The sequence below is a fragment of the Falco peregrinus genome, chromosome 2 (genome assembly GCF_023634155.1).
Source record: "Falco peregrinus isolate bFalPer1 chromosome 2, bFalPer1.pri, whole genome shotgun sequence".
Taxonomy (NCBI): domain Eukaryota; kingdom Metazoa; phylum Chordata; class Aves; order Falconiformes; family Falconidae; genus Falco; species Falco peregrinus.
This window is the reverse complement of record NC_073722.1, coordinates 36,145,802-36,162,325: the sequence shown is the minus strand read 5'-3', so window position 1 is coordinate 36,162,325 and position 16,524 is coordinate 36,145,802. Positions and strand designations below refer to the sequence as shown.

General features: G+C 40.5%; 1 protein-coding gene across 2 annotated transcripts in view; it reads left to right on the top strand.

The window, feature by feature from the left end:
- Positions 1-16,524, top strand: part of GALNT7 (polypeptide N-acetylgalactosaminyltransferase 7) — a 73,985-nt gene that overhangs the window by 19,046 nt on the left and 38,415 nt on the right. For both annotated transcript variants that reach the window (XM_055795319.1, XM_055795318.1), the window contains exon 2: positions 12,665-13,122. In XM_055795319.1, coding sequence (XP_055651294.1) covers positions 12,665-13,122 — 458 coding nt within the window. The remainder of the gene's footprint in view (positions 1-12,664; positions 13,123-16,524) is intronic.

The following is a 16,524-nucleotide window of genomic DNA, read 5'->3' as shown; positions in this document are numbered from 1 at the left end:
TCAATACAATATTGGATTTATTTTCAGGTATTCAGGATAGTTTGCTCTTAATTTTTATTAATTGTTAAAGTTGCATAGTCTTAGAGATCTACAAGGGAAGGAGGTCATTTAAGCTAAAAAGCAGGACCTGCTCTCCTGTGTGAATACCGTTTTACTAATCTAATACCAGTGTCTGCTATCCTGCTAGCCTCTAATTGGCAATACAGAGAAAGGTAGAAAACTCAGATGAAAAATCAATGCATCTTTTTCTCTGAAGAAGGGAAGAAATAGTCCAGGAGTCATAGACAAAGACCTGATATCTGGAGGCCCTTTTACATCTTGCAGTCAGCTCCAAAGGAGATGAAGTCTTAAGGAATTGTGCAATTTGTTCTTAATACTCATAATTTTCCAGTCAGTCATTTATAAAATCCCTTTAGAGAGAAAAATTGTGAACAGTTGTATAACTATGGTATGCTCCACTTTTTCCATGTATCCTGGGGAGAAAGCTCATAGGCCAGCAAGGTCGTGGTTACTCGATTATTATGAAGCAATTTATTATAGCCTAAGTATGCTTCTGATTAATTTTATTGTAAGTGTGTGATAATAAAAGCCTTTATCTTCACTGTGGTTTGCTGTTCTTCACTTGAAAGTCTCTTCTATTAAAAAATCACAGATTTCAATTTATCAGGCTACATTAGAAAAATCTATCTTATGGTTGTGGAATGTTCTGTATTACATGTCCAAAGGCATGTCTCTTAGGAAAAGCTTAGAGAAAATGGGGGAAAGCATCTGATACTTGACTCAGAAGCCCTTGTGTGCAAGTTCAAGGGCAGACTTAGGGGTGGTTTTTTTGTTGTTGTTTATTATTTTACTGTTTTCTAGATGTGTTATGTGAGCCGTTAAGCACCGTTTTCAAAATCTGATTGAATGCGTAGCATTGCTCCAAACCACATAGCTGTGTGCAGATGTACTCCTAATCACCTGGAGGGAGACAGGGAAAAAAATCCTGCATTTTCTGCCATCCATTTCTGCAATCCATTTTTCAGAAGGGATTTCCTGATATTCAGCTTTTGTCTAGAAGAAAGAGTTAGAAAAAATCTTGCCTCCACCTTCTGCCCCTCTAAAATAGGGTAAGCACTGGCACCATCATAACCAAAGCACTGTAAACAAAACTGGAAATTTGAGGGAATTTAAAAGGAGAACAGAAGGTTGCATTTGAACAAAATACATAACAAGAAATGTTTACAGAAATGAGAGATGGTAATATTGATTAGAGCCAGCCAGAATTCTGAGCATTTGGAGACTTCCCACAGCCTTCATCTGCTTAAATGTTTTTCTGGGGTTGGCTGTGTCCCTAGAAGACAGTTTGTTGCACTTTTTATTTAGAATATGTCAGTTCATCTAAAGCTTTGCTCCTCCTGCAATACTTATAGCAGCTGGTGCGTTTGCTTAAGGAACGAGTCACCTTGCTGAACCTCTTGCACAGCAAGGCATCCCATGGATTGCCTCCAGTTTAAGTTCAAAAAAGGATTATTTTAATGAAGGTTTTAAGAGAAAACAAGTTTTACCTTTCTAGGCAGTAAGTGTTCTTTGTGTGAGTAGATGCAACTTGATATCTAAGATTTCAGGTGGAGAGTTGCTTCAGGAAGAAGAGGAAAACTGAAAGCAGTTGGGTCCTTTAGAGTCTCCACTCACAAGACTGGACAAGATGCTGGTCTTTTTTTCAGAAAGATAGGGGTCAGTGTCTGGTGGGCTTTGCTTACCTGGGATAGTTTTTTCTCCCTGATGCTGCAGTAGAATGATAACTGTGCCCCAGGGCTTGGTGCTTTACTTGCTCTTTGGCCTCTTCATGGGTCTTTGCTGTTATCATAACAGTGTTCTGAACAACTAAATCACAATAAAATATTTTAAATGGCTGAGTTTAACATGAAGTGAGTCAACCAGCATACAAATCAGTTATATTTTCTTTCTTTTTAAATTTGTGTGGAGTCTCATTTATGATATAGCAACCCATATGGTACATTTGAAGATAAACACACTGAACAGGTGCTTTTTTGTTGGCTTGGAGGTCTGTGTCACTGCAGTCTTTGTTTGAGAATGAATTACTGTGGATAATGCTCTACAGTTGAAATACCATGCTAAATACATGCTAATGACAATACAGGCTGCAGTATGTAGAAATGTGTCTGTTGTGCAGAGAAAGAATGAAAGTTACGGGCATTTGAAAGCAGTTGATGGCAGCTTCTTGGAGTTGAAGCAGGGTCTCGGAGTCAGCTGGTCATTGATTAGACCAGTCTTAAGTACTTGACCTAAACTGACTACCCTGTATGATGTACAATATTTGTCTTTTCTGGATTTGTTGTTACATTCCGTTAAGAAGGGCAGGCCAGGATCCGTGCAGGCAAGGAAAGCGTGTGGTCTCTTGTGGTTTCTGGTTTCCTGGGAACTAGAGAAATTGCACTTTGATGCCAACAGAGAAAGCCACTTAATTAACAAGCAGCAGAAACTCCTGAAAAGATGCAGTGGAGATAGTTGCTTTTATGTTCTTCTGTTTATGTTCTGTCCCTGCTTGATCGCTTTGGCTTTCTTCTACGGAAAATGTTGATTATTCTAGTTGTAATAAGCTTGTAATTGATTCTTGCTGTTCTAAGTTTAAAAGCCTTTCTGTCATCTTTGGTGTAAGGTGTAAGGAGAGGATCTAGGAGGCTCTGGATCATACTTCTGTCTTATCCAGGGTCCTCTAGCAAGTTTTTTATTATTCTGCAGCAAGCAGCTACAAATGTGGTTTGGTGTTTTGTTTTAATTGCACAGGCTATTAGTGCCTACATATTTCTGTTTCTGCAGCATGGGAGACACTAAAATATAACATCACCTGAGGTAATACAGCAGCTTCATTTATGATTCAGTGTAGGAATATTTGCGTTACTTGAAAATTACTGCAATCTTAACGATAAGAGGCTATTTTGCCTGCTTTTAAACTAGCCTTAAGTTACAAAGTTAGGCAGCCTCTACTTAATACCATAAATACTGGAATAAACAGATATTAATCTGAGCCTTTCTATTTTAGATCTCCTTAATTACTATCCCAGATTACGTGTTCCTCTCCAGAGCTGCAAGAAGAGGTGCATTGCTTGTGGCTACCTCCACAAAGCTCTTGGGCATCTCTTAAGTGGGGGTTTTGAGTGATGTGGATCTCTGACAAGACTACTTTCACACAGCATGACTGTTGGACTACAAGTGGGACTTGTATGGAATGTAGCAGTATGGAATGGATGGAGGGGATGTGTAAAAACTGAGTAAGGGTTGAATCTCAGGCAACAACAAAGGCAAGTTGGAATTGATTTGATACTCCACACACACTGAGTACCGGTAAAAATGAGGACAATAAAAGACTGCTGGTTTTGACAGTAATTTGTTCCGAAGCACTCAGTGTCTTTATTTTTACTTGCTTCCAGTCAGGTAGAATCTAACTGTGAAATTGCCTGTCATGCAGGAATTTGAGAAGTACTGCACCTCTCCTAAGGAAGCACCATGTAAGATAGACCATGTTCCCACTGTCCTTCTTATACTCTTAAATCTCACTGAAGGTGAGAGAGACAGAGAAGTTTGCAAATTTTGGGTGGCCAGTGGCATCCCCGATAAGAGAGTGGATCTGGCACAAAGCACACTGGCCTAGGTCTCCTGGTAGTCTCTGCTGTTGATGAAGGTAACTGAACTTTGCTAAGCAAAGTTGCTTAGTCTGGACCAGATGCATATGAGTGTGACCATTACATTTATAGAAGATCCAGACTCCTCCAGGAGGAGGAACATATACAGCAGTAGGTTGTGGGAGAGTGGGGACATCAGAAAAGGGAGCGTAGGAGCAAGGGCGGGGGGGTAAAGCAGAAGCAGCACCTGCAGCAGGATTGTGTTGCTCTGCAGGAGCTGAAGTGATAAGTGCATAGCAAGGCCGAAGAGGGTGACAGAAGCATCATTAGTTCAAATTGCCCTTGCAAGTGAAAGCTAATATCGCAACAGAATAATTTCATTTAAATGGGATACTTAGATGGGTATCATACTGGCTAACCTAAATATGGATATGTATCTTTAAACAAGGTACTCTGCAGGTAAACAGGTAAAACTTGGGATTTATGGCATTCCCCTGTTAGGTAAATAGCTGGGCAATCAAGTTATTTCAACTGAAAATAAGTATTCTCACATTGTTAAAAATTTGAATATTGGAGTGAGTTACTTACATTTACAGATACACCACCAAAAAAAAAAGGGAAGGACAAGGGGTGGAAGCGGTCTCCATGTGATTTATTACCTGAGGGCTTCCATAGCTTAATACAGCTTTATATGCGATGACCTTGTGAGCTGCTGGCTGCAGACCATGGCAGTTGCAGCAATAGCCTGAAGTCACTGTCCTAGATGAATGCTACTGCTGTGACAAAGTAGACAGTATCTTTACAAAAATCAAAGAGGACAGGAAGAGCTAGTTGGTCTCTTTGCCCAAGGAACTCTTACAGCAACAGTAACTATTTCAAAAATAAAGTTGAGAAACAGAGCCTTACCTTCCTCAGTGTCTTTCTTCTACTCACCAGTTCAAACACCAGCAGAGATGACCTCAGATGCTTGTGAATATTGTTACCTAGTCATGAGTCTAAAAATTAACAATTTGTTTTTATAATGTTCTTGAATCAGCGATAGACTCGTGTAGATTAATGCAAATCACTCAGAACTTTAATGCTAAATTGACAAACTCCTTCATAACAGCAGAACATCAAGCTGTTGCCAGATTCACATTTTTGCAAACAGTTCCTCTCCTTTGTTATGTGCCCTTTGTAATTTTAAACATGCCACTTGCTTTTCTATAAGCAACGCATTCAAACTCCAGAATGTCAACCCTAAAATAGAAGAAAATTGTTGATCTTAGTCCCCCAAGTTGTTTTACCTCAGCTAACTCAGGTAATTTTGGGGCTCAGAGATACTGCTACATTATTATTTGTTTTCAGTGGGCTGAGTTGATATGAATGACTGTGGTCTGCTGGTATCTATTGAAAACTAAGTTACTTCTGTAATTGTAGAAGTGTAACTACTAGTGTTTGTCCTGTTTTGCCTTACCAGAGAGGATGTAAGGAATCAGTGGGAATAAGGATTTTCTTGAGAGCTGGTGACTAGTACTTTTATTACAGGTATCTATCTCTGACAGAACAGTTCCCTTAGCTACTTGGGAACTGAGAGAAATCGGACAAGAAAAAGCAAGCTGGATAAAGGATGGTGCAGGGTAGTGACTAGTGCATCGCATATCTGTCAGCTTGACAGCTGCTGTGAAATCTAGGAAACAAGTGAAGGGGGAAGTTGCCTTGCTTTGTTTTATTTTAAAAAAATATAATTTTTTTTCATTCTTCAGGTGTAGGTGGGAATACATTATACAGCAATATAAAACTATGCTGAACGTGCATTCCTCCAAAGCTGCCTGTGGCCCTTGCACCTTGGTTAAACTTCAGTTATGTATTTTTTTTATGAATAGAATATATACACAAACACACACACATATATATATATAAATTAAGCATATAGTGTAATGCTTGCTTGTTTTGATCACCAAAGTTCTTTTTAATTGTTTGGGGGTTTCTTTGTGGCTCATAAGTGGCTTCTGACTAAGTTTTGTGTTGAACATTCCAAAAAGTAGACTGATGTTGTCAGGTAGGATTACTTGCTTGTTGGAGATGAAATCACAGTAATGTGTGTGTGGTACAAAACTGTAGTCAAGTTAGTTCTGTCTACCAAAACTTATCCCAGGTTGGCATAACACAACTTACACATCTTTAGCCCTAATAGGTATGATGTAGGTCTTGTTTAAGTATGTTTAGTTTCCCCTAGAACATTTACTGGAGCAAAAATCTGCTACGGAGTGAAGGCATTGGTTGCATAATGGACTTTCATGTTGTCAGTGTATCTGTCAAAACTGAGGGCAACTATGAACATAAGAACTTAACTTAAAGATATGTTTTCTTGGAAATGCTAGTGACAAATATACCATCAACAGGATGCTTTTTCACTTGAGTTGCACAAAGCATGCAATTACAGTGATTTAGCAGTCTGTTATTTTTACAAACTTATTTATAAACTTCAAATTTTCTCTACAATTTAGTGTGAAATTCTGTTTCTCTCTGTGTTTCTACAGTTCCTGTAAATGCTCTAAGTTACACAAGTTTTAAAAGTCACTGTAGGAGCTACAGAGCACAGAAGTATGCACTCCATCACCTTTGGAGTGCCTCTGAAATACACTGAGAGACAAAGCCAAAGCAAGAGAGAGGCACTGTGACAGCAAATGCCCCTTTCGAGCCAGGTGGCTTGAATGCCACTGCTCATGTACGATAAAAGAATTTTCCGGCTCCAACTTCTGCCTTAATTTGAATCAATGCAGTTGCCTTGTGATGAAATTGTTTGATGAAAGGTTTTGTAAAACATGACTTGAAGACAGTGCTGCATGTGGAGCTCAAAACAGACTTCTTGTGCAAGGTTTACAAGTGCTTTTTAATTCTTTTCTGAAGCGATGGAATGTTTATCCTTGTTTGAGAAGCTGTGTTTTTCCATCTCTGTGTGCTTTTGGTCTTGCTTTTCCCTCTGTGGCTGGGCCTGCAGCAGCTGCAACTTCTGATTGCTTGGATGGAGGTTACCACAGGTGGTGAAAGTGAAAGGTGTGCAATCTTACAGAGTCCCTTTGGCCGTCACCCAACTGTGCTGTGGGAATCATTGCTTATTTTATTTGTTCTGGAGTTAGTGGGTATCCAGGGTGATATTTATTCAGAAATGCATTGTTGGATGAATTATTTTTCTTTTTTGTCTGTGTTTGATCTTTATACTGAAGTTTTCCAGGTTTTTAGTCGTAAAAGTGTTGTGGAGTCTTTTTCTATCATGTGGCATAAAAATAGTTTCAGGACTAAGTAATTCAGTGTGGCACTTTGGTTTTTTCCATCTATGCCCTGAACTGTAACCTGGTAAGTAAGACCCACACATAATGATTCAAAGTAAGCCAAAACATACTACATGTTGAGGGTTATTAGATAGTAGAGCAGAATCATGCTAGAAGCATGCTGAGAACAGACATTATTTTAGTATCTTCCCTGCATGAGTCTAGTCAAAAAGGAAATCTGTGAATCCAGCTTGTAGTCCTTTTTCTTTGTTGGTTATTTTTTTTAAACAAGGTAACTGAGTAAATTAAAATGATCCCCTCCTGTTTACTTCGATAATTGAAAATACTAGGCTGTGTATCGTTCCTCTTGAGTGGCTTTTTTCTCTGATAAACTAGGAGTGTGGCTGCACTAAGTTGAGGCAAACAAAGCAAAATAAATATGTTGAAATCCTTGCTAAACTGATAGCTGTGTGGTCTCTGTTGGAGTGTCTGTGACAGGTTCTATTCCAAATGATTCTGTTTTGCATAGAAGAGGAACTTGCATCAGGGGAGCTCTGAGAGCTATTGATTGATCCTTAGTTAAAAGTCCTTGAACTCTTCCTTGTGGCAGAAGAACATACATTGTATTTGCCTTTCATGGTAAGTGCAGTGGGGTAGATGCAGCCAAGAGTTAAGAAAGGTAAAAGCTGGACTGGATAAAAATAGAACTACCTAGGGTTTGGACTCCTAGGTTACTAAAACATTAAATTGTATCAGGTTTTATAGGTGTTTTTTTTCATGAGGAATACCACAATATTACAATGCTGAGTATCTCTTTAATCAGGTGGGTATGAACGTGTATATTCTGAGTGTGTGAGGGGTTTTTTTAACTTCCTTTTGCATCCTTGGGTAATGAAAATACTACTGGATTCTGCTTTATTGTTCCCCTTTTCATTTTTTGCGCTTCATTGATTTTTTTGTCTAGATGAGCAAGTCGCTTTTATGGACGTTGCTTTGAATTAGCAAATGTTTTTCAGTGTGCTGGTCTTCCATTTTAGAAATGAAGCAAATTCACTTTTTTAATATCAATTTGTACTTCAGACATTATTTCATAGGGAGTTTTAGGGAGTTGCCAGTCTCAAACTGGTTGACTAAAGAAAAGCAGATCATGCAACTTTCATATTTGCAGGGGTTTTGCCACCTACAACTCCAGTCCTCCTACTGGTTGACCAATCTTGCAGCCCTATGGAGACCTCTTCCAGTTTTTCCTTTCACTTTATATAATTTAGAAACATGTTTCAAAAGAGATACGGTTATGTTCTCTATACCTTTAATTGCATTCCTCTCTTTTGCAAAAAGGAACAACCTAATTTGCAAAAAGGATACCAAATACCACCTCATTTTTTTCTTTTTTTTTTTTTTTTTTATATGTCAGGGATTGACTGTATTTATATCATCTCACTGTTTCCGATACACCCATTGCAGTGACTCATACATAATACGCTAAAGAGTGAGAAGAACATTAAAAAAATAAAGCAGCATGCACTGAACTTGAGCTAGAAAAGCTGACAGGAAATCCTAGATCTAGCCCTATAGAAAAATAGAAATAATCTGTGGAGAAAACATCTTTTTTATATTACTCTATGTAAACGTCTTAGTGTCTGTCCTTTATAAAGATGTAGTGAGATTTTGTTCTTTGTCTTCAGATGTGAGAGAATTTGCAGATTAGTTGGATTTTTTTGCTCCTGTCCCCTCATTTTTGGACAACCTAGAAGTGCAGTGTGCAGATGTATGTCATGCTTACTTCTTCCAAGCTCTCCCTTTACCTTGTTGTCATTGAATTATCTCTTCCAAAGTTTTTCAAATAATTTTATCTTGTTTTTCCACTTTAGAAAGGTTGTTGTGGTTTTATTTTTTTATTTCATATGCACGCCTTCCAGTTTGACTGTTAATGTGGTATGAAATTTGATACTACATTTTTAGCTGAGTCAAATTTTTAATGTGAGGCACACTGATTTAAAATTACTTCAATTTTTTTGGTATGTCATTAAATTTATTTTTTAAAAAAGGGGGGGTGGTTATAATTCATAGATGAGAAGCAGCTCTGGAAATACCCAGCTAAGGCATTGTGGCTTATATGATGACCAAAATAGGTCTTTGATTGTGGTTTGACTTTGCTTTTTTTACAGAGAGTATTTGAAAAAACCTTTGTCTCTGTTATCTCTGGAGAAATTAATAATGTCCAGAAGCTGTATTCTGCACCACACACTTAAACACTGCTAGTTCTTTTTGTGAAAATGCACATAAAGTGCTGAGATGGACTTAATTTCTTCATAGCATCCCATATGATGCTGTGTTGTAGATTTGTGACCAGGGTGGGGAGGGAGGAGTGAGCAGCCGTGTGGTGCTGAGCTGCCTGCAGGGGTTAACCCACAACTAATGCCTTCTATCATATTGGTCCTAGGTACATAAAAATTGGAGGAAAGTGGTGAATGAGTGTGTCTGTGAGTTTGTGTATAATTTTCTTGGTTTTTTGCAATATTTTCCAAGGCCTGCAAAACAGAATAGATTTAATATCTGGAAGGGAACAGCAAATAAATGCATTATAAGGCAAATCGTACATAACAGTTATATTGGGGCTAAATGTAATGCAAGGTAAGTCATAGCTCTGACATTACTTTGAAAACTGTTACGTTTCAGTGCAAGAACTAAGTGGAAGCTCGTAACTGTTTTATAGGCGGTGGAAGTGGAATGAAAGGGTATTTAATTTCATACAGATCAGGGGCATAAGAAGTTCCTGCCTGATTGAGACTAGTGATCCAGGATGGTGTCTGAGAGTGACAGCATGTAAACCTGGCTGTTTTATACACTCCCTTCCCTTTGGACTCTTCCAATCCACAGCTGTTGAATTAGAGTTTTCAGAAGGTACCTCCCTGCCCAGTCCTTTTATGTCATCCGTCACGCTGTTTCATGCATTGTGCAACTGTTTGTACCATTCTCTCCACAGCCTCCTGTTGAGCATATTCCAGGAGATCACTGTGTAAAGAATATTTTTTTGGTTGATTTATCAATTTTGTCAAGTGCCTCCAGTTCTTGTATTTAGGGTAAACAGTGGGTTTCCATTCAATTTATCCATCACCTTCACGATTTTCTCAACATCAATTGTATACCGCTCAGCCATCACGTCTCCCAGCTGCAGAGCCTTAAAATGAAAGGCCAGCCATGCTGGTCTCTTATCTCAAAGCATCTGTCTACCTTCTCTTTCAGTCCAGTTGCCCTACTCTGTGCCGCCTTCAACTCCTTTTTGAGATGGCACTTACTGAAGACATGAATGCCTCAAAATTTTATGCAGTCAAAATGATGCTCTCTTTAAACATCCTTCCTGATGATGCCCACCATTTTGTTGGCTTTTATAGCTGCCTCCACACTTTGAGCAGGAATTAGATGCGAGTTGGTAAGAGCTGAGTCCTCAGCACTGTTCTGACAGTTGAGTGATAAAGCATTCCTTTTGATTTCCAGGGTAAGTGTGAGATGATGCTGCTCTCAAAAGTCCTCTCAGGGCTTAATTTAGATCCATGGCAGCCTTCTACCTCCTTGCAAAATGTGACTTTTCACATGCTCTTATCCTTCCCTTTCTCACTCTGGCTCAAACTCTAGTTCCTCAAAAAATGGTGATGGAGGAACAAAATAATGTAATGCTTCTGCATTTTGTACATCTTCCCTATTTAAACAAGAACAAGCAGAAAGGTCAGAAAGTTTCTTGAATAAACTCTTATTATTTTGAATTGGAGCCAGTCTGACTCCCATGTTAACCTAGACATATTTTATATTGGATTTTTCTTTATTTCTGAAGTTTTATTATGTAGAATTATATGTGAGGAAAATACTGTAATGCATTAGTAAGTAATGTGTGGTTTAGTTAAACGCTGACATGGGTCAGCGTTGCGCCCTTGCCACAGTAAAGGCAAACTGCATGATGGGTTACACTAGGGAGAGCTTAGCCACCAGGCAAAGAGATGCGGTTTCTTTCCAGACACACAGCATTAACAAGCCTGTGTCTGGTTTCTCCTCCTGCACTGCCCAGTACAGGAGAGATGTTAACAAATGGGGAGGACCTAGCAAAGACCTGCTAGGGAAGTTACAGGGCTGCAGGACATGACACGGTCATGGAAAGGGTAGAGGAGCTCGGCTTCCTTTGGCTGGAGAAAAGTCTAACAGGGAATCTAATTACATCTTTTCACACTCAAAAGAGAGATTACAGAGAAGATGGAAATAAAGTCTTCTGAGGGGTGCACGCTGAAAGGGCAAGAGGCAGTCATCACTAGGTATGACATGAGAAACTTCTACTGAGGTATGAGGAAAAATACCTTCACTGTGAGACGGATTGAACAACTGGAACAAGTTGTTCAGAAAAACTGGAGGTTTTCAGGGTGTGACTAGATGAACCTCTGAGAAACCGGGTATAACTGTGAAGCTATCCCAGCCTCCTGTAGGTTTGAATAGGTGACACCCTTCCGATGTCAATTTTTTGTTTGATTCTGTATTTGTGACTAGGTAGTGAGGTGTTGCTAAAATGTGTGCATTGTTCTCTTCAGATTTTGGTGTGATCTAACATCTGGCCTGTTCACAAATAGATAATTTTAGCAGGAGATCTTTCCCTGTTGTCCTCTTGGAGAGTAGTATTGGAAAAAGCAGTGACTGTATGTTTTGGGGAGCGTTCATGGGTGGGGCTGTTGTACTCTGGAGACTTCACACTTGGACTCTTCAGAGCCTTTCTGTCCAAAAAGTTTGTTCCAAAATCACCCACCCTTGTTCTAACTCCACCAATGTCACTCATTGCTGAAAACACCAAGCAGTTTTCAAAATCCTAGCCTTTCTTCTCAGGGAGAACTTCAGACCTCTTGATGGGGAGGCAGGGAGGAGTGTTGTCAAACGGTATAAGTTGTTTTAAACAAGGATGCAGGAGGTATCGGTGCCAGTGCCTGTGGCAGCTCTCTTCAGCCCCAGCACAGCTTCCCAGGCGGGTCTGTCTGTGTGGCCATGTAGCAGATCGGATCAGGGCTGCATCTCATTTTTGCCTGCTGTCCCCAGTGCCTTCAGCTTACCTCATGGCTCTTAAGTAAACAGTGCTGCTGTTGCGGCAAAGGGAGCAAAGCTTGGTGGGAGCAAGTCGGGGGAGGGGGGTTCGGGGGGGGTGAAGGGTAGGGATTAGACGTGGCTTGAGACTGCTGCAGATGTCCATGCCAGATTACACGTAGTCACGGCATGCTTTCCCAGTGCAGAAACATGTTGAGGCTGTATCTAGCAACCACTGAGACCCTACAGAAGTCTCAGCAGCCGGTACACATAGCCTCAGAAACACCCTGTGTCCAGGAGTGGCCCCAAGGAGACTGTGCTCTGTGTTGCGGTGTTGGCTGCCTCTGCACCACCCTGTCCTTCATGAGTGCTTCATCAGTGCTCCCTGCATGTTAGTTTGGTGTGCAGCCTGAACTATGTTCAAGTTAACATGTCCTACGTGGGTATTTGGTCTTTGGGAACGCTTTGGGCATTAGGCCATTTCCAGGACCTGCTCATCAAGGTAAGTGTGGTCAATGGCTGGTGATGCTCTCCAGCAGCCAGTTGCTTTTGTTAAAAGTGTGCATTGAGCCCCTTAACAGAGACTTCTCCCTTCTTGCTTAACATATACTTAGTACCAACTAAATATGCATTTGTACCAACTAAATATGCATTAACGTTCTGGATTTAAATAAATAAAGGGTCATCAATTTGTATGATCTACTGCTGTTTCTCTCTGTGTGTATATAGGATGAACAAGAAGCCAACAGACCCATGCCAAACAAAGGAGACCATGGACTAGGAAATGAGAAGTTCAAACCTGTGGTACCTTGGCCTCATGTTGAAGGTGTGGAAGTGGACTTGGAATCCATTCGAAGGAAAAATAAGGCCAAAAATGAACTAAATCATCATGGTGGTGGTGATAACAAACAGCAAAACATCATCCAGAGGCAGTATCTCACATTTAAGCCTCAGACATTTGTTTACCGAGATCCTGTTTTACGACCTGGAGTCCTTGGTAATTTTGAACCCAAAGAGCCTGAGCCTCATGGAGTTGTTGGTGGTCCTGGAGAGGAAGCGAAGCCATACGTTTTAGGACCAGATTACAAAGAATCCATTCAAGCCAGCATTAAAGAGTTTGGGTTTAATATGGTTGCAAGTGATATGATCTCACTAGATCGGAGCGTTAATGACTTGCGTCAAGAAGAGTAAGCAAACTTTTTGTTTTCTTTTAGTTCTCTTTTTATGGGATTTAGTTATTTTCTTTCCATATATCTTAATAGATGCTTAAAATAATGCTAATTAGGGCAAATACTTAAAGCTTCTTGTCCTGACAGGCAAGAGTACTGTACTATGCCATATGGTTCCATATATTATTCTTAATGCTGTTGCCATTATTACTTTCATGAATACTTAATCTATATTGATTTATCTCTGAAATCATCTGTTTTAGTGTCTAATTGCATGCATTTGTAATTTCCAGGTCCAGCCACAGTCTTCATTGTCATACCTTCTTTTCTTAATCCATAACTTCTTAAGATACGTCTTTAAGAAAGAATTCTTTTCTTTCTTAGAAATTCCTATACTAGTTATTCAGTTTTGGTTTCGCGCCAGTGCTTTAAAAATTAAAACTAACTAAACAGAGAACAGAAACAAATATTGTTCCCTTTACATAACTCTGCTTAATTACCTGTATTAAGAGAAATACAGATCTGCCATAGTGATGTTTGGGGTTTGGAGCTGACAGAAGAGTAGTCTTTTGTCATCAAGAAGGAAGCAATCTTAGAAAAAACATTTTTTATTTCCTGGGAGGGTGTCTACTTTGGTGTGGGGAAATTCTGGGAAGTTACTAACATTTGCTCAATGATTACTAATAAGTTTACATAGTCTGTTCTGATCTTTGGTATATGCTGGAGCCAAATTTGCTCTCAGGCTAATCTGCATTTGATATAATTTTCCTTGTTAAATCTCAGCTAAGGACATGTCTCTGAGCAAACTGATTGATTGGCAAGTTTTTTTGGGGTTGTTTTTTTGTTGCTGTTGAGGTGGGGAGGGGTGGTTCTTGGTGGGTGGTTTTTTTTGTTTCTTTGGGTTTTTTGCATTTGGAGGGGGAGGGTATATGAATTTAGATATGGAACGTGGTATGTGCCAGTTTTCACTTCCCCATCATCCCTAGCAATGGAGCATGCCAGTCCCTGGATTGGGTGCCAACCTCTGGGTTGTATGTTTCCAGCTGTGGCAGCTGATCTGTTTGGTTGGTCACTGGCTGGTTACTGAGGCTTTGCTGTGGTCTTTCATAGTGAGTGTTTTTCCATTTTGCAAGGTAGGAGAGAACTGGCCAGCTGTGAGTGATTCATGCCTGTGCATGTACAGCTGCTTGAATTTACTACCCAGTTGTGTACTCACTGAAAGTGAACGAAGTGCACAGAGAACAGCATTTCCCTTCCTGCGTGCCGTATTCCTCGGGTGACTTACTAAAGATTTCCACTTGCTGGCCGTTGGAGGAGAGGACCATGCCTGTCTGCTGCTGGTGGCAAGGAAGCATCGGCTGTCCTGGGGTTCACTTCAGTTTTCTTTCTTCACTGTGGTCAGCAGTTGGACCTCTGTGCTAATGAGACTTTTCTGAAGGGGAAGAAACAATCTGGGTAACCTGTGTAGGTCAGAGTTTTCTTTGTTATAGGAGGTTATTTCCTAGCCACATGCTGCTTCTGCTGAGGCATTTGCAGCCACTGTGGGTGGCTTGTTTTGTAGGAGGCAATGGGACTGAGGACACTCACAAAGAAAATCAATTTCCCTGTCGGATGTCGTGATGAACTGAGTAGAGGGGAGCCGATGCCAGGAGTTCATGTGAGCAGAGCTCACTTTGGCCCTGCCTTCCCTAGAGGGAGGCGGGGAAGGAGGTGGGAGCACACTCCCCTCCTTGCTGTCTGCTCCGTGAGGACAGCAAAGCAGAAATGGCAGCACTGCTGCATGCAGGTGAGACTGGGCTGCTTCTGCCCAGGCCGGTAGCCATATCTTCGGCAGCAGAGCTCAAGTACTCTCTCTCCCCCTCCATTCTTCCCAAGGTGGAGTGCATCAGAGGGCATACATATCTGCCAAATGGTTCTGTACCTATGGCTTCCTGAAGTATTTTTAGCATAATCTCAGTTTGTCTTTACGTCTGTTCTGAAGAAGAGTAATAAATAGAAATTCCCAAACAAGAATTGAATATTTTGCATACTTTGAGGAATAGGAGGGGCAGCCATGTGACTGATCAGAGTAGAAAATATTAATTTTAAAAACATTTCCTCCAAACACATTTGCAGGTAAGTCTTCTGTGGAGGTCAAAGCCAGGTGCTCAAATCAAACTTAGGTTTTATTATTTCATTTTTTAAGCAAGCAAACAAAACTGCATAAAAACCAATGTGAACAAAAGGCATCTTTCAGACAACTTTATATCAAAAATTTTATGTGTTGAATACTTGGGATGCTTACAATTGCCCTGGATGGGTTAAAGGTTTATAGCTTCCATGTGTCTCCTGGGAGCAGCAGACAAGGGAGGAAGCAAGGTCAGACTGGCTGATACTTCAGCATACTCAACTTCCCTGCTCATTCCCTGATACTGGTGAGAAATGCAGCAAAAGGTAGCAGATTGCCTGTTGGACGTGCTGTTTATTTTCCTCCTGCTGATCTGTTTATAAAGTCCAGAAACCATTTTGGTTGATAAGGCTGATCAACTTTCAGTTTTATCCTGCCAAAGAGCAATATGATAATCTTTTTTTGGTTAACAGCATCTTGGCATTGCTAATTGAGGAAGATCATTCAATTAAAGACCGGGTTATTCATTCATAGACATTTAAATCCGGGTAGACCTCACCTCAGCCTTCTCTTCCTTTAAGCGTCAAAATCTTTAAGCGTCACTGTAAGCAGTCAGGTTTGTTCAGTGAAGTATGCCAAATGCTTTCCCAGACAGTCGTAGCTGGAATGAAATAGTGCTGCAAGAACTGTCTCTTTCAGCTTAAAAGCCATGTAGCCTTAGAGCTTGTCCCTGCTGCAGGGGAGAGAGGGAAGAAATTGTCAACAAAGGGGGATTCAGTCCTGCTGTTAGATTTGACTTTGGAGGTGGACATGTTGCCAAGATGACTTGCCAGCTGCCTTTATTGATTCGGTAGGAACTTTGTTGGTGATTCTGGGCAGTCTCGGCTGCCTTAAAAAGCCTTAATTCCTGCTGTGCCCTGTAGCGAAGAGTAACATTGGATGGCATGTCGAAGTTGTTTGCTGGGTACATCAGAATATTTACGTTTTGCCAGTACTGCATATTCCTGCCTTATGGATTTTAACCAATCTATTTTGAGGCTGAAGCCAAGCACTTCTGGCAGCATACAGCAAGTCATAGGTTTGGTTAAACAAAATCAAGAATGTATGGGGATACATAAAAGTCACTGTGCAAAATGTCAGATATGGCATCATCTCACTGCAGCCTTTCAGCGCTGTGCAGGAGGGCCAGGGGAGCCATAAACTGGGTGTAGGTGAAGCAATACCTGTTTTCCACTTTATTTCTAGTGGCAAAGAAGTAGAGCAGGCTTAGCAGGCCCTGTCCAGAACCTCAGTATACAGTTGCTGGAAGAAGA